This window comes from Dipodomys spectabilis, unplaced genomic scaffold (assembly GCF_019054845.1).
Source record: "Dipodomys spectabilis isolate Male_0828 unplaced genomic scaffold, ASM1905484v1 ptg000030l, whole genome shotgun sequence".
NCBI classification, from domain to species: Eukaryota; Metazoa; Chordata; class Mammalia; order Rodentia; family Heteromyidae; genus Dipodomys; species Dipodomys spectabilis.
Genome location: NW_024870707.1, coordinates 1933197 through 1955433, shown reverse-complemented (window position 1 = coordinate 1955433; position 22237 = coordinate 1933197). Strand labels below are relative to the sequence as shown.

Genomic DNA, 22237 nt, shown 5'->3' with positions numbered 1-22237 from the left:
CTCAAAACCTGTGCCTTAGCTTTTTCACTCAAGGATAGAATTCTGTCACTTCAGCCACAGTTCCACTTCTGGCTTTTTGATGGTCAATTGGAGCTCTGGCTGGCTTCAAATTGTGATCCTCAGATCTCAGCATCCTGAGTAGCTAGGATTACAAGTGGGAGCCACTAGTGCCAGGCATGCCTTTAAATCCTTCTTAGTAAACCAAGGGAGTTTCTACTTTCCCAATTCACTTATCAATGGGCCATCTTTTGATTTTTTTTTTTTCAGGTGGCCCACAAGAGTGTTAGCATCATCCCTAATTCTCTGAACTGCCACATTAAATGCAGTATCTCCTGATGGGTTCATAGCAACAAATTTGTCCCTGGCTACTTAATGTTCTTCCCATTATTATGCCACATTTTTATTATCCATTCTCACACATTTGAGGTTTTCTTTTGGGGAGTTTGAACTTGGGGTTTCACTTGCAAAGCAGATGATCTACTTTTGCCTCTAGCCCCTTTTTGTCCTATTATTATCGTTGTTCTAGTCCTGGGGCTTGAACTAGAGGCCTGGGCATTGTCCCTGAACATTTTTGCTCTACCATTTGAGCCACAGTTCCACTTCCAGCTTTTTTGGTAGTTTTTTTTGTTTTTGTTTTTTTTTTGCGGGGGGGGGGGGGGGGGGGAGGAGGGGTCAGGTCGTGGGGCCTGAACTCAGGGCCTGGGCGCTGTCCCTCAGCTCTTCTGTTCAAGGCTAGCACTCTACCACTTGAGCCACAGAGCCACTTCCGGCTTTTTTTTTCTTTTTGCTTATGTGGTGCTGAGGAATCGAACCCAGGGCCTCATGCATGCAAGGCAAGCACTCTACCACTGAGTCACCTTCCCAGCCCCAAGCTTTTTTGGTAGTTAATTGGAGAGAAGGGTCTCATGGACTTTCCTGGCTTTGAGCCTTGATCCTCAGATATCAGCCTACTAAGCAGCTAGGATTACAAGCATGAGCCAGGTGTCCAGTGTGGTTATTTCTGAGGCAGGGTCTTCCTTTTTTTTTTGCTATATGGCCAGAGCTACATCCTATTTGTATATCACTGGTGCTGAGGTTGACAGGTGGGCACCACTGCTTCTGCTCAGTCATCCATTGAGAACAGGGCCTGTTGAAACTTCTGCCTGGCCTGCAGAACCAAAATTTCCTAAAAATCTTGGCTTTTCAAGTAGCTAAGATTATAGGCTTGAGGGGTTGGGAACATGGCTCAGTGATAGAGTGCTTGCCTAGCATGCATGAATCCCTGGGTTCAATTCCTCAGTACCACATAAACAGAAAAAACCAGAAGTGGCACTGTGGCTCAAGTGGTAGAGCTCTAATTTGAGCTTCAAAAGAAGCTCAGGGACAGTGCACAGGCCCTGAGTTCAAGCCCCAGGACTGGCAAAAATAAATGATTATAGGTTTGAGCTACCATACCTGGTACAGCCCCTGATTTCTGATTGCATATATATTCTAAAACTTTAGTTCTTTTGTAGAATAATGTGCTTAGTTTACACTTTAAACCTCACCTCTACAAGCTGCTGGAATTAACTACAGGTCTACTATATAGGATTGAGGAGCTATTTTTTTTTTCCTGCCAAGGGCTATTGGCTACTTATTTATAACATTATTGGAGAGCTATGCAAAATGATCAACACAGGCTGTGCCGAGAAGCATAGGTTATCTGTCTTGCCCGGGTACTACAGCCTAGGTTGCAGGATATCACCCAAGCATGGTCTAGAAGCAAGGAGGGATATTTATGAGAGTGGTGTCTTGCTAGGCAGCGGCCTCGGCCTGAGAGCCTAGGTCCAGGATACCATTGTGGGGAGACTGGGGGGGGAGGGGCGGGGGAGGGAGGGAGGATGTCATGTCATTTCTGCCAGCAAACAAGTCTCAGAATTTAAGCTTATTACTTAGGAGCTCGGTGTCCCCATTAATTAGCCACAAGCATCTGGATCTGGAGGTTGAAGGAGAGTGATTAAAGGCAGGCTAACGTTCCTGCATCCCAGGAACAATGCGCCCTCTCTGTACAATGTCTAGTTATTTTTCTCAATATCATCTTTGCACTTGAAAATTTACAAAATCGTAGAAGGCACATTTTGCTACTGTAAGCTACAGTAATCTGGGCGAATCTTAGGAAAAGGGTCAGAAAGCAGCAGAGCTTCCTAAAAGAAACATAACCCGGAACAGTTAGGTAAGATCTGGTACAAGATGGAGGACAAGAAAAGACTCGGGCGGAGCGGGGGGGGGGGGGGGGGGGGGGGGGGGAGGGAGGGACGACGCATGGGCGGATCCCACCCTCCGCGGAGAAGTCTCCAGAACACACTATTGGCTCGACTAGCACTCCTCTCCGTTTCTATTGGCTGTCGCTTCCTTCTCTATCAAATAAGCCAATCCCCTAGCGCCATTAGCAAAGCCCGCCCTTACGTAGGGGAGTCGAGCAAGCTATGGCCTGCCGGAGCGGAAAGCGCACGCGCGAGCGCGGGCTCAGCCGGTTAAAAGCGGATCCTGGCTGGAGGCGGCGTAGTGGTGCATGAATATTGATTACGTACCTTGGCGTCAGGTGCCCGCCCCTCTTGGTTTCCGCCGCTTGCTGCTCGCGCTTGGGCTCGCGATGGGGAAGAAGTCCCGGGCGGTACCCGGCCGCAGGCCCATCCTGCAGCTCTCTCCGCCGGGTCCTCGAAGCAGCACGCCAGGCCGAGACCTGGAGCTGGAACCCGACACGGAGCCGGACTCTACAGCGGCGCCGCCTAGCCAGTCAGCCCCTGTGGCGGCGGCGGCGGCGACCGCGACCACGACCACGGCGTCGCCCTCAGTGCCTGCCGCCGCGGCCCCAGACGACCCGCCTTCGGAAGGTGAGGGCGCGCGGGGGCCCCTGCCTCTAGTGGAGATGCCCCAAACTCGAGCGCGGGGCTTCCGGCCTAGGCCTCGGGCGCCTCGCCGGGCCCAGAGAGGATGAGATTCCCGGACTGGCGAGGCCCGAGTCCGAGGCCTGCGTGCCGCGGCCCGCCGAGAGGCCGGTCGAGGGCCTCTGGGCGGCGCGGAAGAGGCGATGGCGCCGGGCGAGCCCCGCCGGGACCCACCCAAAGGCGCCATGGCGGGTGCAGGGTAACCCCCGGGGGCTTTTGGAATCCACTGGCGACCCGCCCCCACCCAAACCTCTTGTGTCGCCTTTTGATAACGTAGAGGGGAGTTCCACGTGCGAGACTTGTAACACTGCAATCTAGCCTTTATTGTAGGCCACCTGCTTGCTTGCTTTTTTTGCTGAAATTCAGATTGTTTAGTCGTAAGCCTCCAAAAAAAAAAAACGGTAGACAAGGCATAAACACACAACAACAACAACCGGATCCTAACAGGCATCCATCCTCCAGATGATAGGCTAAGTGGAGCTTTCAGATACGTGTGTAGATTAAAATTTACTACGAGCCGGGCACCAGTGGTTCACGCCTGTAATCCTAGATATTCAGGAGGTTGAGATCTGAGGATCATGGTTCAAAGCCAACCCGGGCAGGAAAGTCCGTGACACTCATCTCCAATTAACCACCAGAAAACCTGAAGTGGCGCTGTGGCTCAAGTGTAGAGCGCTCACCTTGAGCTGAAGAGCCAAGGGACAGCGCCCAGGCCCAGAGTTCAAGCCCCATAACCTACTAAAAAAAAAAGTAAGATGTTGTATGTATATACAGGGGTAGATCCTGATAAATCAGTCACCTTTTCAGTTTTTAAGTAATCAGGTGAACTCATGAAGCACATATATACTGTATGACCCGAAGGAGATTTATTTGTGCATGGTAAGTTTGAAGCATTGCATATGTAGTCCTTAGATTGTCAATGTCGGAGTCACTAAGGAAATGGAAGGTTCTAGCTCTCTCCCCCATGGGGTCAGTGATACAGTTGATAAATCTAGACCTGAAAGGTCAGACAAGATCGATTTGTTGCCTCCAATGTTTTCTTAGGTCCACTGTCTGACTGCAGTTTTCTTTTCTTTGTTTTTAAAATCTAGATGAACAAGAAATGGTGGTGGAGGTTCCCAAAGTTGTACTAAATCCTCCCAAACCAGTTATGACCACCAGACCCACAGCCGTTAAAGCAACAGGTATAGATATTTGTTTTTCATTTCTTCTACATCTTCTCTAGAGTATCTTTTATTTAGTATGTTTGTACACATAGAATGCTTTGTGGGATGTTCCTGTTATGCTAATTGATTTCCATAAAAATGTAATTTCTGTCTTCCTGGGGCTAGAGCCCTAGATAGAGTGCTCCCGTAGCACAGAGCTCTTCAGCTTTTATCATTCAATCAGTGTCTTGTTTCTGAGGGCTTGCTGGTATACTCACTCCAAGGAACACAATTTGTTTTTTGCTTTTTCCCAGTGTCCAAAATGCTCTTTGCTACTTTTCTTTTTCCTTCCATTTTTTTAAGTTCCCCTAACTTTTTCTAATGCTATTTTGTCCCTCATATCTACTTGGCATTTTACTTTTTGTGCCAGTCTGGAGCTTGAACTTGGGACCTAGGTGTTGTCCCTTTGCTTTTTTCACCTCAAGGCTGTACAGTATCACTTGAGCCACAGCTCCACTTTTTTTTTGATGGTTAATTGGAAGTAATAGTCTTAGGGCCTTTGTTGCCCTGGCTGGCTTTTGAGATCCTCAGATCTCGCCTCCTGAGTAGATTCTTCCTTGCAGTCAAATTAGCTAGGGGTTTGTCCATCTTACTTATTTTTCAAAGAGCTAATGTTCTGTTTCATTAATTCTTCATAAAGTTTTTTTTGAAGACTCCAGTCACTGCCCTAATTTTTATTTCTGTCTACTGATCTTGAGTTTAACATGTTCCTGTTTTTTTTTTTTTTCTAGAAGTTTGAGGTCTTTAGGCTGTTTATTTGAGCTTTTTTATTTTTCCCTATGTAGGTACTCAGCTATAAATTTTCCTCATATCACTGCTTTTCCTGTATCCTAGAGGTTGTAATATGTTTTGTTTTTATTAAATTCCAGGGTTTTTATTTTTATTTTTTGCCTGTGCTAGGGCTTGAACTCAGAGCCTCATGTTCTCGATTGGCTTTTTCACTCGAAAACGATGCTCTACCACTTGAGCCACATCTTCAGTGCAGCTCTTGGTTAATTGGAAATAAGCGTTTCTCAGATTTTTCTGCTTGAGCTGGCTTCTAAACCAGCATCTTCAGATATCAGCCTCCTAAGTAGCTAGGATTACAGGTGTGAGTCACCAGCACTTAGCTTCCAGGAACCTTTTTTATTTTTTTTGCCAGTCCTGGGTCAAATCAGGGCCTGAGCACTGTCCCTGAGCTTCTTTTGCTCAAGGCTAGCACTCTACCACTTGAGCCACAGCCACAGAGCCATTTCTGGCATTTTCTGCTTATGTGGTGCTAAGGAATAAAACCCAGGGCTTCTTGCATACTAGGCAAGCACTCTACTAAACCACATTCCCAGCCCCTTATCTCCCCTACTCCACTTGTCTTTCAACATTGTGTTGTTTAGTCTTCATGTGTTTGGACATTTTCTCTATTGGTTTCTTGTGTTTGCTAAGATTTATGTCCCTAAAACAATGAACGTTTTTTTCTGCCAAGGGACATTTGAATATTTATATCATTAACAAGTCATACAAAGCTATTAATACAGATGGCCATGCACAGCCAACAAGGAGCATGTATGTGTCTGCCCTGATGTGTACCAATTATTTACATCCAGGCTGGGTGTTCCCTACTCCTGTCCTAAAATATAATCATGAGCTGCTGAGAAAAATGTGTATTTTGCAGCTGCTGGGTGAAATACTCTGTGAATGTCTTGTCAAGTCCATTTGGTTTGTAATGTCATTTAGTTCTATTGTTTCTTTGTTGAATCTTTGACCTACCTGTTGTTAAAAGTGGGGTTTTGAGGTATTTCACTATTTTTGTTCTGGGCACTCAGAGCATTGCTTTTGTAAGTTTTTGTTTAATGGACCTGAATGTCCTTTTCTTTGGCCCACGTATGTTAACTCTTAATTTTCTTCTGTGCTGGGATTTTTCTTCCACACTGGGGTTTGAAATCAGGGCCTTACCCTAGCTAAGCAGGTGTTCTACCACCTGAGCCATCCCATTACTACTGAAATGGACATTTTAATCCCTAAATGCTTGTGTTAATTTTGAAAGAGTAAGATTCATTGATTGTCAATATTGCGGAAGATGTCAAGTAGCTATATGCAGTCTTAAGTGTATTGTACCACTAATGCCTTTGGTGGTTTAGTGACTTTTCTTATTTTGTCTTTGGAATTGAGCTGAGGACCTTTTGCTTTACCAATGAGTTATATCCCCAAGCCCAGTGTACTGTTTATTATTTTGAGTTCTAATCAATAAGTGAACAGTGTAAACTCTTTAGCTAAGGGGCCATGCTATGTGTGTTTTCTTAGGTATGTCCTAGGACATTCAGCATTGTTACTAAGATGTTCCTTTTTGCTTGTAGGTGGTTTATGTTTACTTGGTGCTTATGCAGACAGTGATGATGATGAAAGTGATGCTTCTGAAAAACCAGCACAATCCAAAGAGGCAAATGGAAACCAGTCAACTGATATTGACAGTACATTGGCCAACTTCCTAGCGGTTAGTGGTACTTTTGTTTGGATTTTTAGTTATTGAAACCACTTTGGAGTCTGTGTCTCAAGTGGTTGCTTTGCTTGTCAATCTCAGTGTCTCTCCTCCCTTATGTTTCCACATGTCTTTTTTTTTTTTTTAGTCTGTTATGGGGCTTGAACTCTGGGCCTGGACGCTGTCCCTCAGCTCTTCAGCTCAAGGCGAGCCTACCACTTGAGCCACAGTGCCACTTCCAGTTTTCTGGTGGTTTATTGGAGACAGGAGTCTCATGTACTTTCCTGCCCAAGCTGGCTTTAAACTGAGATCCTCAGATCTCAGCCTCCTGAATATCTAGGATTACAGGCGTGAGCCATCAGTGCCCACTCTACATGTCTTATTTCATCCTTCCCTCTTTCTTTTCCTTTTGTAATGCTTCTAGTAAGGAGAAAAAAGAAGAATGCAAAGTTTTAGGAAACTTCGTAATTAATTGAAAGAGAATAGTTTTGAAAATCGCGTAGCTTAGAATTGTGCGGGCTGACTTTTTTGTCGGGGGAAGGAGAGGTCAGTCATGAGGCTTGAACTCTGGGACTGAGCGCTGTCCCTTAGCTCTTCAACTCAAGGCTAGGGCTCTACCACTTGAGCCACCCCTCCACTTCCAGTTTTCTGGTGGTTAATTGAAGATAAGAATAAGACTTTCCTGCCCAGGCTGGCTATGAACTGTGATTCTCAGATCTCAGAGTATCTAGGATTTCAGGTGTGAGCCACTGTGCCCGGTAATGCTGACATTTTTTTAAAGTAATTGCCTGTTTTCAAGTTTTTGGTTTTCCTGTCATTATTACCTTTATCATTCTTCATTCTATAGGAGATTGATGCTATAACAGCTCCACAGCCTACAGTTCCTGAGGGAACTTCTGCTCCACCTCCAACACCACCTCGACCAGAGCCAAAGGAAGCATCATCATCTGCCCTTTCCTCCACTACATCAAATGGAACAGACTCAACCCAAACACCAGAGTGGCAGTATGATACTCAGTGTTCTCTTGCAGGAGGTGAGTATGGTACCTTGCTTCAAAGTCTTTAAGTTCAACCCCAAAGGTGAAGATTGTTAAGATCGTAACATTAATAAGGTAAAGATTTTGGCCTAGGTTGGACTGTTGGAAGATGATGAGTGTGATATCTTTAAGAAATTGTAGAGGGCTGGGAAGGTGGCTCAGTGGTAGAGCGCTTGCCTTGCATGCCTGAGGCCCTGGGTTCGATTCCTCAGCACCACATAAGCAAAAAGCCAGAAGTGGCGCTGTGGCTCAAGTGGTAGAGTGCTAGCCTTGAGCTGAAGAGCTGAGGGACAGCACCCAGGCCCAGAGTTCAGGCCCCACGACCGGACCCAAAAAAAGAAATTGTAGAGGGATGGGAAGGTGGCTCAGTGGTAGAGTGCTTGCCTTGCATGCATGAGGCCCTGGGTTCAATTCCTCAGCACCACATAAGCAGAAAAAGCAGAAGTGACACTGGCTCAAATGGTAGAGCACTAGCCTTGAGCTGAAGAGCTGAGGGACAGTACCCAGGCCCAGAGTTCAAGCCCCATGACTAGGAAAAAAAAAAAAAAAGAACTTATAGAATACAACTTACTTTTCTGGAAGAGAGGGTGCTGGCTGGCGTTGAGGTCTGAACTTGAGGGCCTTCAGGCTTGCTAGTCATTCCCTTGACTCCTTTTTTCCTTTACTTATTTTTCAGATAGGCTCTTGTGTTTGCCTGGGGCAACCACAGATGTGGATGCTTCCAACATGTGCCTCCTACTTGTAATTACAAATGTTCACTACCACACCAAGGCATTTGTTGAGATTGGGGGTCTCGTTAGCTTTTTCTCTAGCTTGTTTCAAATTGTGATTCTCCCAATCTCTGCCTGCTGAGTAGCTGGATTACAAGTGTGCACTGCTATGTCCAGTGTTGGTTTTCTTTGTTTTTTGTTCTTGGGGCTTAAACTCTGGGCCTGGGCACTGTTTCTAAGCTTCTCTGCTCAAAGTTACCATTTTAGCCACAGCACCACTTCCAACTTTTTGTTGGTTAAGTAGAGATAGATAAAAGATTCACGAGCTTTCCTAGCTAGGCTGGCTTTGAACCACAATCCTCAGATCTTAGCCTCCTGACTGGCTAGGATCACAAGCATGAGCCAGCAGTGCCCATCCTTGCTCAGTGAATCTTTAATTTAAAAAAAAGTTTATGCTGTTAGAGGGGCTGGGAAGTTGGCTCAGTGGTAGATTGCTTGCTTTGCATGTATATGGTCCTGGGTTCGATTCTTTAGCACCACATAAGCAGCGGGGGGAAAAGCCGGAAGTGACACTGGCCCAAGTGGTAGAGTGCTAGCCTGGAGCTGAAGAGCTGAGGGACAGCGCCCAGGCCCATAGTTCAGGCCCTACAACCAACAGAGGGAAAAAAAAAAAACTGCAAGACATTTCTCTCTCCAGTTAACAATCAGAATGGCAAACTAGAGACATAGCTCAAGTGTTGAGTGTCAGACATGAGCAAGTAAGCCAAGCAAGAGCAAGAGATTCTGAGTTCAGGCCTCGGTACTATCACAAAAAAGTAAAAACAGGGCTGGAAATGTGGCTTAGTGGTAGAGTGCTTGCCTAGCATACATGAAGCCCTTGGTTGGATTCCTCAGTACCACATAAACAGAAAAGGCTGGAAGTGGTGCTGTGGCTCAAGCGGTGGAGTGCTAGCCTTGAGCTTTTGCTCAGGGACAGTGCCCAGGCCCTGAGTATAAGCCCCAGGGCTGTCAAAAATCAATAAATAAAAACAGAAGATTGAAAAAAGTTTATAGTTTTTAAAATTATTTTGGGTAGTAAGCTGCATTTTAAACCATGTGTGCAAAAGTGACTAAGAAATATTGCTGAGTAAATTATCCTTAATGTTAGGCTGGTGGTTCTTGGAGTCAGGAGTCACCTGCCTTCCAGTAAAAATTTGGTAACGTCTGAAGGTTCTTTGTGTTACTGCAGTTTATGAGTAATGCACCTAGTGAGTAGAAACCAAGAATGCTTCTAAGTACTTTTGAGTTTCAAGAGCCTTATGTTAGATTGTCATGACTGTAATAGTGTCTTGGGATAAACATCTGAGCTGTAGAAGGGTTTGTATAAAGTTTGTTTTATTTTCTTCTAGTTGGAATTGAGATGGGAGATTGGCAAGAAGTCTGGGATGAGAACACAGGATGCTATTACTATTGGAACACACAAACAAATGAAGTAACTTGGGAATTACCCCAATATCTTGCCACCCAGGTACAGGGATTGCAACATTACCAGCCCAGGTAAGGACAGGACATACATGAAAAAAGTATGTAGAGGGCTGGGAAGGTGGTTCAGTGGTAGAGTGCTTGCCTTGCATGCATGAGGCTCTGGATTCGATTCCTCAGCACCACATAAGGAGAAAAAGCTAGAAGTGGCACTGTGGCTCACATGGTAGAGCGCTAGCCTTGAGCTGAAATGCTGAGGGACAGTACCCAGGCTCAGAGTTCAGACCCCACGACCAACCAAAAAAAGAAAGGAAAAAAGTACATAGAAAAATGTTAGTCTTGTGCTAAAGGTATTTGCCTTCTATTTCTCCTGCTAAATGTTTGTTGTTGTTTTTTCCAGTTCTGTAACAGGTGCTGAAGCTAGTTTTGTGGTGAATACAGATATATATGCAAAGGAGAAAACAATTTCTGTTTCTGTTTCTAGTAGTAAAAGTGGACCAGTCATAGCCAAACGAGAAGTTAAAAAGGTTAGTGTTACATATTAGGGCATTTACGTATTAATTAAATGTAATAAACTACAAGTAAGTTTTGGACCAATTCAGTTTTTTTATTAATTGTAAAGATAACCGTATAAAGGGGTTATAGTTACACGAGTAAGCTAATGAGTACATTTCCTATAATTCAGATTTTTGAATATGATTGAACATTTCATTTTATTGTCTGTTAATCTCCTTCAAAGCACACCTTATCAAGTCATATGTTAAGCTGACAAAAATGCGAATCTCATTTAAAAATCTGCCTCTGCTTTCTACTAACCCACCTTTGACTTTGTGAAACTAGGATAGGATAGACTTTAGTGCCACTAAGAAGAACTGATTTTAATTCAGCCACTACCTTTCTTAACATTCCCTATATGTATGTGTTAAAGGTCTTTTGAGTTTAAATGAATTTTGTAAGTATCCAGTAACTAAAAGTAAAATTAGTATGAATAATAAAGTATATAGGGGAGATTTCTTTTGATAGTTGACACTGAATGATTTCATTCTTTGTAGGAAGTAAATGAAGCAATTCAAGCTCTCTCTAACAATGAGGAGGAGAGGAAAGGAGTGGCAGCATCCCTGCTTGCCCCTTTATTGCCAGAGGGAATAAAAGAGGAAGAAGAGAGATGGAGAAGAAAAGTAATTTGTAAAGAAGCAGAGCCAGTATCAGAAGTAAAAGAAACGAGTACAGCAGAAGAAGAAACAGTGACCACAGTAAAGCCACAGGAAGCTCTAATGGACAGTATAGAAGATCCTTCTCAGGAAGATGTTTGCAGCGTTGTTCAGTCTGGAGAAAGTGAGGAGGAAGAAGAACAAGATACCCTTGAGTTGGAGCTAGTTTTGGAAAGGAAAAAAGTAAGTTTTTGAAGATTTAAAGTACATTTTCCCCCTTAATACTGTCATACTAGCCAAGTGCTGGTGGCTCCCACCTGTAATTCTTAGTACTCAGGAGGCTGAGATCCAGAGGATTGAGATTTAAAACCAACTCAGGAAGAAAAGTCTGTGAGACTGTATCTTAAATAAGCAGCATAAAGTAAGGTGGGAGATATGGCTCAAGTGGTAGCATATAAGCCAACCAGTCAAGCCAAACTAGAGGGCAAGCCCTAGATTCAGGCTCTAGTCTGGACAGATACTTTCATATAGGCATTATTGTAGTTGCTATTAGGATTTTGTTTTTTTACCCCTTCATCTAGGTATGTCTAAGCATTTAAATTAAAACTTTACAGAGTTGTGGTTGTTTTAGCATCTGATGCTTTATGTAATTGATAATAAATGGACTACATAACAATGCTTTAACTTACTAATTACTGAGGTTACAGTCATGCCCTTATGTGCTTTTTCATTTTTTTTTAATATTAGTTATACTGGAGGAGTTTCAGTGTTAATATTTCTGTATGTGTGTATGTATGTGCATGTACCTCCTACTGGGGCTTGAACTCAGCATAAGCTTTGGGCTTGAATTTATTGAGAAGTTGGTTTTTACCTATTTTCTGCCATTGTTTTTCCCCCCTTGGGGCAATTTTATCTGCTACTGCTGAATGACCCAGCATAAATCAATAAATTAATAAGTATTATATAATAGTAACATCTCCTGAAGCTTTTCCAGGTAAGAACTACAGTAGCCAGGTGCCAGTGGCTCATACCTATAATTGTAGCCACTCAGGAGACTGAGATATAAGGAATGAGGTTCAAAGCCAGCCTGGACAGGCAAAGTTCATGAGATTCTTATCTCCAACCACCAAAAAGCCAAAAGTAGGGCTGTGGCTGAAGTGTAGAATGCTAGCCTTGAGCAGAAAAACTCAGGGACAGTGCCCAGGCCCTGAATTCAAGATCCAAGGCTGGCACAAATAAAGATAAAAGGGCTAAAGTTCTGTAGAAGGACTAGGTACATTAGGCTTTTCCCATTGTGTATAAGATTTGTATATTTGTGGATCTCTAGAACTAGCCCCCTTCAGATGCACATTTGAGAAATACTTCCTAGTCTCAGGGATTTTAAATTCTAAAGTTAGTGACTAATTTTATTGTCACGTTTTTTTCTAGGCAGAGTTGCGAGCCTTGGAGGAAGGAGATGGTAGTGTGTCAGGGTCTAGTCCACGTTCTGATATCAGCCAGCCAGCCTCTCAGGATGGAATGCGCAGACTTATGTCTAAAAGAGGAAAATGGAAGATGTTTGTTCGAGCCACGAGTCCAGAGTCCACCAGTCGGAGTAGTAGTAAAACTGGACAAGAGACTCCAGAAAATGGAGAAACTGGTAATTCGTGCCCTACTTTTTTTAATTATTATTTTTTGGACAGTATTGTGAGTAACCCAAGCCTTTGTGCATGTGAGGCCAGAACCTTTATCACTGAACTGGATCTCTGGTCCACATTGGCTTTTAAAATTGAATGATGAAAAGAGGAAACACTCCACCCTCATGTTTCCCTTCAGCAAAATCAGGGAGGATTATTTTCCTTTTGATTCTTGAATATGTAGTAGAAAAGTTAACTGTAAGATTTCAGTACCAGGGCTGGAAAGGTGGCTCAATGGTAGAGTGCTTAGCTTGCATGCATGAGGCGCCCTGGGTTCGATTCCTCAGTACCACATAAGCAGAAAAAGCCAGAAGTGGCACTGTGGTTCAAGTGGTAGAATGCTTGCCTTGAGCTGAAGAGCTGAGGGACAGCGCCTAGGCCAGGAGTTCAGACCCCACGACCAACAAAAAAAAAAAAGATTTCAGTACCAAGGGGGTATAGTACAGTGGCCCTGCCTGTACTGGGAGGCAGAGATGAGGATCACAATTCAAGATCAGCCCAGAGATAAGAGACCATATTTCACAGAGAACAAGCTAGTTATGGTAGTATGTTCCTATAGTTTCAGCTACACAGGAGGTGTAGGAATTATGGTCCAAAGCTGACCCTGGCCAGAGTACAAGACAAAAAGATCACTACAGCAAAAAGGACTGAACCTGTGGTTCAAGAGGTAGAATTTTTCTACCAATTGCAAAAATCAAACATTAAACCTTTTTATTGTATACTTAGCAGAAGGTGTTTTTTAAGGTCCTGGTTTGAAAACTAATACCAAGGGAAATAACAAATGAGGACTTCTTTTCTATTAATTTTTGTTCATATATATCAGCAGACACCTGTCTGCACTTGAGAAATTAAGATAGTTAAAGAGGATCAAAAGTTTAAGGCCAGGCGCCAGTCAGTGGCTCAGTCAGTGGCTCACACCTGTAATCCTAGCTACTGAGGAGGCTGCAATCTAAGGATCTTGATTCAAAGATGGCCCAGGCAGGAAAGTCTGTGAGACTCTTGCCTCCAGTAAACCCACCAGAAAACCAGAACTGACACTGTGGCTCAAGTGGTAGTGAGCTTTCCTTGAGCTGAAGAGCGGAGGGACAGCGCCCAGTCCCAGAGTTCAAGCTCTACGACCAGCGTGAGCTATATAGGAATAGGAACATGCTGTCTCAACAACACAAAACAAAAGGAGAGATATGGGGCCTTGGTTAAGTTGCTTCACACTGACCTAGAAATTATGGTTTAAGTGATCCAGAGTAGCGGGACTACAGAGACATAGGCTGCCATGCTCATTGAAATTATCGAGATTGTCCAGACTTTTTTTGTACAGGGGAAAGGGGAGGGTGTGGCTGTGGGCCTGGGCGCTATCCCTGAGTTGCTTTTGCTCAAGGCTAGTGCTCTACCATGTGAGCAATGGTGCCACTTACAGCTTTTTTTTCTGAGTAGTTTATTAAGTTGAGTCTCACAGACTTTCCTTCCCAAACTGGCTTCCAACTGCAATCCTCAGATCTCTGCCTCCTGAGTAGGATTACAGGCATGAGCCACCAGTGCCCAGCTTCTGAGGAAGATATTGAGTCCGAGTTCAAGCCTCAGTACTGGTACAAAAAAAAAAAAAAAAACAGGGCTGGGAAGGTGGCTCGGTGGTAGAGCGCTTGCTTTGCATGCTTAAGGCCCTGGCTTCGATTCCTCAGCACCACATAAGCAAAAAGAAAAAAGCCAGAAGTGGTGCTGTGGCTCAAGTGGTAGAGGGCTAGCCTTGAGCTGAACAAGCTGAGGGACAGCGCCCAGGCCCAGAGTTCAGGGTCCAGGACTGGACCAAAAAAACCAAACATTGTTGGCCTCTGCCCCACCCACAAACATGTATTCAAGGAGAGATTACTCCTTTATATGTCTCTGCTGCAGGGGGATGCCATGTGTTGATTGTTTGGGCTTAATTTCACATTCTCTTTTGCAGTGATTGGTGCTGAAAATTCAGAAAAAATAGATGAAAGTTCAGATAAAGAGGTAGATGCAGAAGAATCGTCAGAGAAGATAAAAGTACAAACAGCACCAAAAGTGGAAGAAGAACAAGATTTAAAAGTGTGTATATTAATTAACGTAACTTAGCAAATTTTTGAAAAATCTAATCATGAAACTAACTGCTTTCTGCCGGATGCTGGTGGTTCATGCCTATAATCCTATCTACTCAGGCTGAGACCTGAGGATCACGGTTCAAAGCCAGCCCGGGCAGGAAAGTCCATGAAACTCTTGAGAGCTTGTTTGGAGGTTCTAGCAGGGGAGCGCAGCTACTCATATACCCTTGACCGAAGACCGGTCCTCCGCTATTGGGGATGGTCGTCCTCTTCGACCGAGCGCACAGCTTCGGGAGGGACGCACATGGAGTGGTGAGGGAGGAAGGGGACACCCACCTTGCCAGCCAGATCAGCCGAATCAACCCTGGCGATCAATGGGGTGACAGATGTTGCAGCCAGATTGCCCTCACATCCTGAAACTCTTACCTCCAATAAACCACCAGAAAACTGGAAGTGGCACTATAGCTCAAGTGATGGAGCACTAGCCTTGAGCTGAAGAGCTGAGGGACAGCGCTCAGGCTTAGTTGAAGCCCCATGACCGACCAAAAAAAAATAAAAAGAAGGAAACTAACACTTTCTGTTAGCAAGTAGTAAATCTACTGAAATCCCTTTGGGTGAAAACGTCGTATTTAAGGCTGAAATAGGAAATTACATATGGCTGGCTTCATGATATATTACCAGGAAAATTCTGAACATTTGCTTTCTTTGATGTTAAACTTTCAAAGAGCTGATCAATAATAGGCTTCTGTTGTTTAGAAGTACTCAAAAGAACAAAGTCAGATTTAAGTCCTCCATGAAATACTTTATTTTTGCTGGTAGTGGGCTTGAAATTAGGGCATTTTTCTCTTGCCTTCACACTACCACTTTAGTCACTTAGCTTTTCTTTTAAATTGTTATTATAAAGGTAATGCCACTAGCCGGGCACTGGTGGCTCACGCCTGTTATCCTAGCTACTCAGGAGGCTGAGATCTGAGGATCACGGTTCAGAGCCAGCCCAGACAGAAAAGTCCATGAGACTCTTCAATAAAAACCACCAGAAAACTGGAAGTGGTGCTGTGGCTCAAGTGGTAGAGCCTTCTTGAACTGAAGAGCTGAGGGATACCACCCAGGCCCAGAGTTCAAGCCCCACAACTGACCAGGGCCTGGGGGGGAGGGGGCAGGGAGGAGAGGTATAATGCCACTAGACTTTGGTGGTTAGTTAGAGATAAAAGTCTCATGGATTTTTCTGCCTAGGCTGACTTTGGACCTCTATTCTTAGAGTCAGTCTTCTAATTATCTAGGCATGAGCCACTGGCACTCAGGTTTTAAAAATTTTTCCCCCCAGTGCATTTTTATTGTGAAATACACATTAGTAAGATTGCTATCTTAACCACTCTTAAGGACAGTTCAGAGGCATTGTGTACATTTACCCATCATCACCATTCATTTTCCAGAACTCTTTCATCCTTTCCACCTAAAACTCTGTTCCCATTAACACTGATTCCTGGCCCCTAGTTCCTACCACTCTGCTGTCTGCCGGACTCTGCTATTCTCAGGACCTCATAAGTGGATCCTGCATTCTGTCTGTTCTGTGTAGTGTTCCCAGATCCCTTGTAATATGTGTCAAGAGTACCTACTGTCATAAGACTGATACACTGGGTTGTTGGACCACATTTTCATACTTGTTTCTCCATAATAGCCACATGGATTATTTATATACAGTTTCACAGTTGGATATTCTTTGCAACTTTATCCCATGTGTAGATTTATGCATCTGCTATCATAATCAAGGTTGAGAACTACCTTGTTAACACAAAGCTAAGGATGGGTGGGTGGGTGGGTGGATGGATGGATGTATGTCTTGTGGCTGGAGAGAATTACCTAACAAATGCCAGAACAAAGTTCCAGTGGGGCAAGTTGCTGTCCTTGTAAAGCCTGAATCTTGCCAGATGCAAGCTACTCAGGAGGCTGAGATTGAGGGTCAAAGTTTAAAGCCAGCCTTGGCAGAAAGGTCCATGAGACTCTTTATTTCCAATTAACCAGCAATAAAGCCAGAAATAAGAGATGTGGCTCAAATGGTAGAGCAACAGCCAATTAAAGTCCTCAGTTCAAGGCCTATTCCACTCTCCTCCCTATCTTCCTTCCTCACTCCTTCCCTCTCTGTCTCCACTCTTCCTCTCTCTTTCCCTCTCCTACACGTTCCCTCTCTATCTCCCTTTCTCTCCCTCTTACATACACATAAACACACACATTTCATACCTGCCTGGCTCTCATGTGATTGAAGAATCTCACCCTAGTATCCTGCCTTTTAGGAAAATGGATTGTGAAAAAATGAAGCTATCGTTAACTAATTCCTAGGTTGTATGTAATTGTATATAATGGCAGATTTTAAATCTTTTTTCCCCCTGTCTGTTGTGGGGCTTGAACTCTGGGCCTGAGCACTGTCCCTCAGCTCTTCAGCTCAAGGCTATCACTCTACCACTTGCCACAACCCACTTCCAGTTTTCTGAGTGGTTTATTAGAGATGAGTCTCACAGACTTTACCTGCTTGGGCTGGCTTTGAACCGTGATCCTCAGATCTCAGCCTCCTGAGTAGCTAGGATTGCAGGCGTGAGCCACCAACACCCTGCTACAATCTGTTTTCAGCTGGTGAACTACATATTTGTCAGAATGTCTTATGAATGGTGTGAATAGACTAGCATTTGATTCCTATAGACCGTCATTACTTTATTATATGAATTATTTACTATAAATTAGTTTTATCCTTCATGCAACTACATTTCTAGTATCTAATAGTAAATGAAAGACTGCATAATACAGAAAATAATACTAATCCTAATTTTGTTTTTTTGTCTTTTCTGAATTAGTTTCAGATCGGAGAACTGGCAAATACCCTGACAAGTAAATTTGAATTTCTAGGCATTAATAGACAATCCATCTCCAACTTTCATGTGCTGCTCTTACAGACTGAGGTAATTTACCCATCCTTGCTATAACTGTGTTTGAGATTAATTTTTTGTTTTGTGCTAGTACTGTGTCTTGAACTTAAGGTCTTGAGCTCTCAGTTGACTTTTTGGTCATAACTGTTGTTCTATCACTTGAGCCACACTTCCAGTTTTGGCTTGTTGCTGAATAATTGGAAATAGAGTCTCAGACTTTTCTGCCTGGGTTAGCTTTGAGCCTTGGTCCTTAGATTTCTGCTACCTCAGTAGCTAACATAGGATTACAGATAAGAGCTACTGGTATCCTGTTTGAATTAAATTTTGTGTCTCATAAGTGTCTATATTAAGCTGGGGATGTTGGTGCATACCTGTAATCTCAGCATTGGGGAGACAAAGATTTGACAAGCTTATTGGGGGGGGTTGTTAGTTGTGGGGCTTGAACTCTGGCTATGGGTGCTGTCCTCAGCTCTTCAGCTCAAGGCTAGCACTCTTACCACTTGAGCCACAGTGCCAGTTCTGGTTTTTTGGTAGTTCATTAGAGATTAGAGTCTCACAGACTGGGGCTGGGAAGGTGGCTTAGTGGTAGAGTTCTTGCCTTGCATGCATGAGGCCCTGGTTTCAATTCCTCAGCACCACATAAGCAGAAAAAGCTGGAAGTGGGGCTGAAGAGCTGAGGGACAGTGCCCAGGCCCAGAGTTTAAGGGCCACTGGTTCATGGCTTAGATTGATTATTTTTTTTCTTTGCTGGAGATCAATCTAGGATTTACACATGCTAGGAAAAAAACTCTTACTACTATCAAGCTACATTTTCAGGCCAGAACTGAGCTTTCTAATTTTGATTAGCAATAGTGCTGAGTTAAAAGAGCTGTCTTAAGCTAGGTAGGCTAATCACGCCTATAATCTTAGCTGCTCAGAAGTCTTAAGTTCTGAGTATTGAGGCTCAAAGCCAGCCCAGGCAGAAAAGTCTGTGAGACTCTTACCTCCACTAAACTACTACAAAAGCCCGAAGTAGAGCTGCGGCTCCAGTGGTAGAGTGCTACCCTTGAGCAAAAGCAGCTCAGGTCCGACACACACACACACAAAAAACAAAACAACCAGCTAGGGCTAGGAAGGTGGCTTAGTGGTAGATGCCTAGTATACATGAAGCCCTGGGTTAGAATCCTCAGTACCACATAAACAAAAAGTTGAAGTAGCACTGTGGCTCAAATGGTAGAGTGCTAGCCTTGGGCAAAAGAAGCTCAGGGATGGTGCCCAGGCCCTGAGTTCAAGCCCTGGAACTGACAAAAAAAAAAAAGAAAAGGAAAAAAAATACAACCATCTACAGAAGGAAAAAAATGAACTAAAATAAAATCAGTAGGCTAAAATCAGTCATGTCCAAAGCAGAAGACAATCACTGCTACTCATTTTCAGAGACAGTAGAGACATGGCAATATGATATCTAGCCTAATTTTTCATAAGTCTGCATTGTAAACAAGGTTATTTTAGGAACTTTGGTAGGCTTTCTTCTCTTTGGTTTACTTTTCTGCCAGAATACAGCCCTATAGTTTTGGAGTAGAAGAGTCTCCTGATATAACAATAATAAATCTTCTCCATTGATTCTAGACTCGAATTGCAGACTGGCGGGAAGGGGCACTTAATGGAAACTACCTTAAACGAAAACTTCAGGATGCAGCAGAACAACTAAAACAGTATGAAATAAACGCCACTCCTAAAGGCTGGTCCTGCCACTGGGACAGGTACGCACTCTTCTCCCCTTTTCACCTTTCACCTTTGACATCTCAGACATGATTTGTGATCACCACCATCTGACGACATGACAGCCTGTCTGGAGACTGTGAGCAGCTACAGTTAGCGGTGCTGGGCAGGCAAAGCACCACAAGCACAGAGTTTGGCCAGCCACACATTGGAGATACAAAAAGCAATGTTTATGTTCCATGTAACGGATTTTTTTCCAAGATTGGACGAAGCCGGTTTTTACTCTCCAGAGTGTTGCACGGAGTAGGGCGGGCTTGGGGGTTAAGCGCATGCGAGAGCTCTGTGCGCTTTACAGGACCTCTGGAAGCAACTACTCCTGATTAACCTCGGTGAAGTTAAGGAAAACTTCGTGACTGAAGATGTGAATGAAGAACAAGATTACTATCCTCTGCCAGCAGGTCAGATGAAAACATTTCTTTTTATATTTGGCTTTTCTTGATTTTTTTTTTCATTATTTGAAATCTTTGCTCTTTTATTTTTCAGCTCCCAGATCCTCTCCCTCTCTTTAGCTTTCACTGTGTTTGATATCAAGAATATGAAATGTGAATTCCACGGTCCAAGAGGGGAAGAGTCACCTTTCACAAACTTCGTTGTTCTCTTCTTTGGAAGGGAAATTAGTGTTCTAGGCGATTGAATCCCTTCATTAATGAAACTTGGAACCCTGTTATGCATTGGCAAAAAAGCAAAACAGATGTTTTCTAAGTCATGTGTTGGAGAGGAGGGCTCAGGGCTGTATTCACAGAGCTGCTGGCACTGCAAATAGCTTTGAATTATCCTGGGTTCTTCATCCTCAATTGTCAAAGCTCTTTGTTGCCTTTGTGAATAGCAGTCCCTAAGAAGAGGTTCGTCCCTGTGAGAGCAGACTGCTTGTCCTGGGACAGGACCAGATGGAAGTGTCTTTGTAGGAGAATGGATTTTAAAACATGTGTTTTCTTTCTTGTAATTTAGGGATCATAGACGATATTTCTATGTAAACGAACAGTCGGGCGAGTCTCAGTGGGAATTCCCAGATGGTGAGGAGGAGGAAGAAAGCCAAGCTCAAGAAAATAGAGACCAGACTCTTCCTAAATCAGCTTTGAAAGACAAAAGTGGCACTGATTCAAATCCTACAGAATCCTCTGAAAATTCCACAGGTGGGCTAGTTTACTCAGTACTAGTTGGACAACAATGATTTTAGAGAAAAAGACATGGGATTTTTTTTTTTTTTTTTTTTTTTGTCAGTTGTGGGGCTTGAACTCTGGGCTTGGGCACTGTCCCTGTGCTCTTTAGCTCAAGGCGAGCGCTCTACCGCTTGAGCCACAGCGCCACTTCCAGTTTTCTAGTGGTTTATTGGAGATAAGTGTCTCACAGACTTTCCTGCCCAGACTGGTTTTGAACCATGATCCTCAGGTCTCAGCCTCCTGAGTAGCTAGGATTACAGGCATGAGCCACGAGCCCCTGGCTTAGACATGAGATTTTTATATTAGAATACAATTATTTACTTATTTGTGTATTTTTGTTGGTTGTGGGACTTGAACTCAGGACCTGGGCACTGTACCTGATCTCTTTTGCTCAAGGCCAGTGCTCTACAGGTTTTGAGTGGTTAACTGGAGATAGGATTCTCAGGCATTATTCTGTCCATGCTGGCTTTGAACCACAATTCACAGATCTTAGCCTCCTGAGTAACTAGGATTACAGGTGTGAGCCACCAGCACCCAGATCAAAGGCAATTAATTTATATCATTAGGTTAGGTAAGCTACTTTAAAAAGTGTAGCTGGGCACTACACTTTTTTTTTTTTTTTGACCAGTCCTGATGCTTGAACTTGGGGCCTGGGCACTGTCCCTGAGCTGCTTCTGCTTAAGGCTACTGCTCTACCACTTGAGCCAGAGCTCTACTTCCAGCCTTTTCTGAGTAGTTTATTGGAGGTAAGAGTCTCACAGACTTCCCTGCTCAGTCTGGCTTCAAACCACAATCATCAGATCTCACCCTCCTTAGTAGTTATTATAGTCATAAGCCACCTGCACCCGGGTGGCACTACACTTTTTCATGTTTTATGCATCACTGTAAAAATTTTTAAATAGATTATTTACTTAGGCATTCTATCATGTCTTTGAAAAGGCTGTTAATCTCCAAAAACAAGAATGGTAAAGATAAGGGACTAGCCATTTTGAACTGGCAATATCTGTTTGGTGACTTTTTTTTTTTTTACATCATTGTAGAACATTTAGTCTGTTGATATTATAATGTTATCTCTCCATTGTAGTCTTTTAATTATTTTTATTTTATAAAGGTGATGTACCATACAGGTTACAATTACATAAATTTGGTAAAGAGTACATTTCCTTTTGGGGAAACAATGTAATATTGGTACAAATTAAAATGATAGAAGAATACTGTGAAACTTGCACTGATTTCAGAGAAGGGAAATAGTTTATGATTAAAAATAAACAATCCACTGGGCACTGGTGGCTCACACCTATAACACTAGGCTGAAATCTGAGGATTGCTGTTGAAAGCTAGGGTATGAGACTGTTATCTCCAATTACCCGCCAAAACATCATATTCTAGTATAAGCAATTAGATAATAGGGTGAATCATGACATTAAGGTGCCCTTACCCTTAGAGGAATATATGCTTTTTTTTTTTTTTTTTTTTTTAATAGGGCTTTCATAGGTCTTGTTAACTCTCAGAATTTAAATATCTTTTTAGAAGATTTGCTAGTCATTTTGTGAAAGAAGTCTTTTCCAAATTCCAAATTTCTTAGATAAATTTAATGAAGCATGGGCATGACAGTGCTTCGCAACCTTCTGTTCTTAAACTTACAGTAATTTGCATGATGATGCATGATTGAAATCCCAGTACTTGGAAGGCTGAGGCTGAAGAATCAAAAGGTTGAAGCTGTCCTGGGCTACATAGAAAAACCCT

The 22237-nt window shown here is 43.4% G+C and overlaps 1 protein-coding gene across 1 annotated transcript in view; it reads left to right on the top strand.

Moving 5' to 3' along the window:
- Positions 1–2564: 2564 nt before the first annotated feature.
- Positions 2565–22237, top strand: part of Fnbp4 (formin binding protein 4) — a 30406-nt gene continuing 10733 nt past the window's right edge. Inside the window, exons 1-12 of the mRNA XM_042675894.1 lie at positions 2565–2852; positions 3998–4090; positions 6442–6578; positions 7411–7597; positions 9699–9846; positions 10172–10298; positions 10824–11165; positions 12351–12561; positions 14538–14662; positions 17502–17606; positions 19179–19312; positions 20280–20464. Coding sequence (XP_042531828.1) covers positions 2612–2852; positions 3998–4090; positions 6442–6578; positions 7411–7597; positions 9699–9846; positions 10172–10298; positions 10824–11165; positions 12351–12561; positions 14538–14662; positions 17502–17606; positions 19179–19312; positions 20280–20464 — 2035 coding nt within the window. The 5' untranslated portion in view covers positions 2565–2611. The remainder of the gene's footprint in view (positions 2853–3997; positions 4091–6441; positions 6579–7410; positions 7598–9698; positions 9847–10171; positions 10299–10823; positions 11166–12350; positions 12562–14537; positions 14663–17501; positions 17607–19178; positions 19313–20279; positions 20465–22237) is intronic.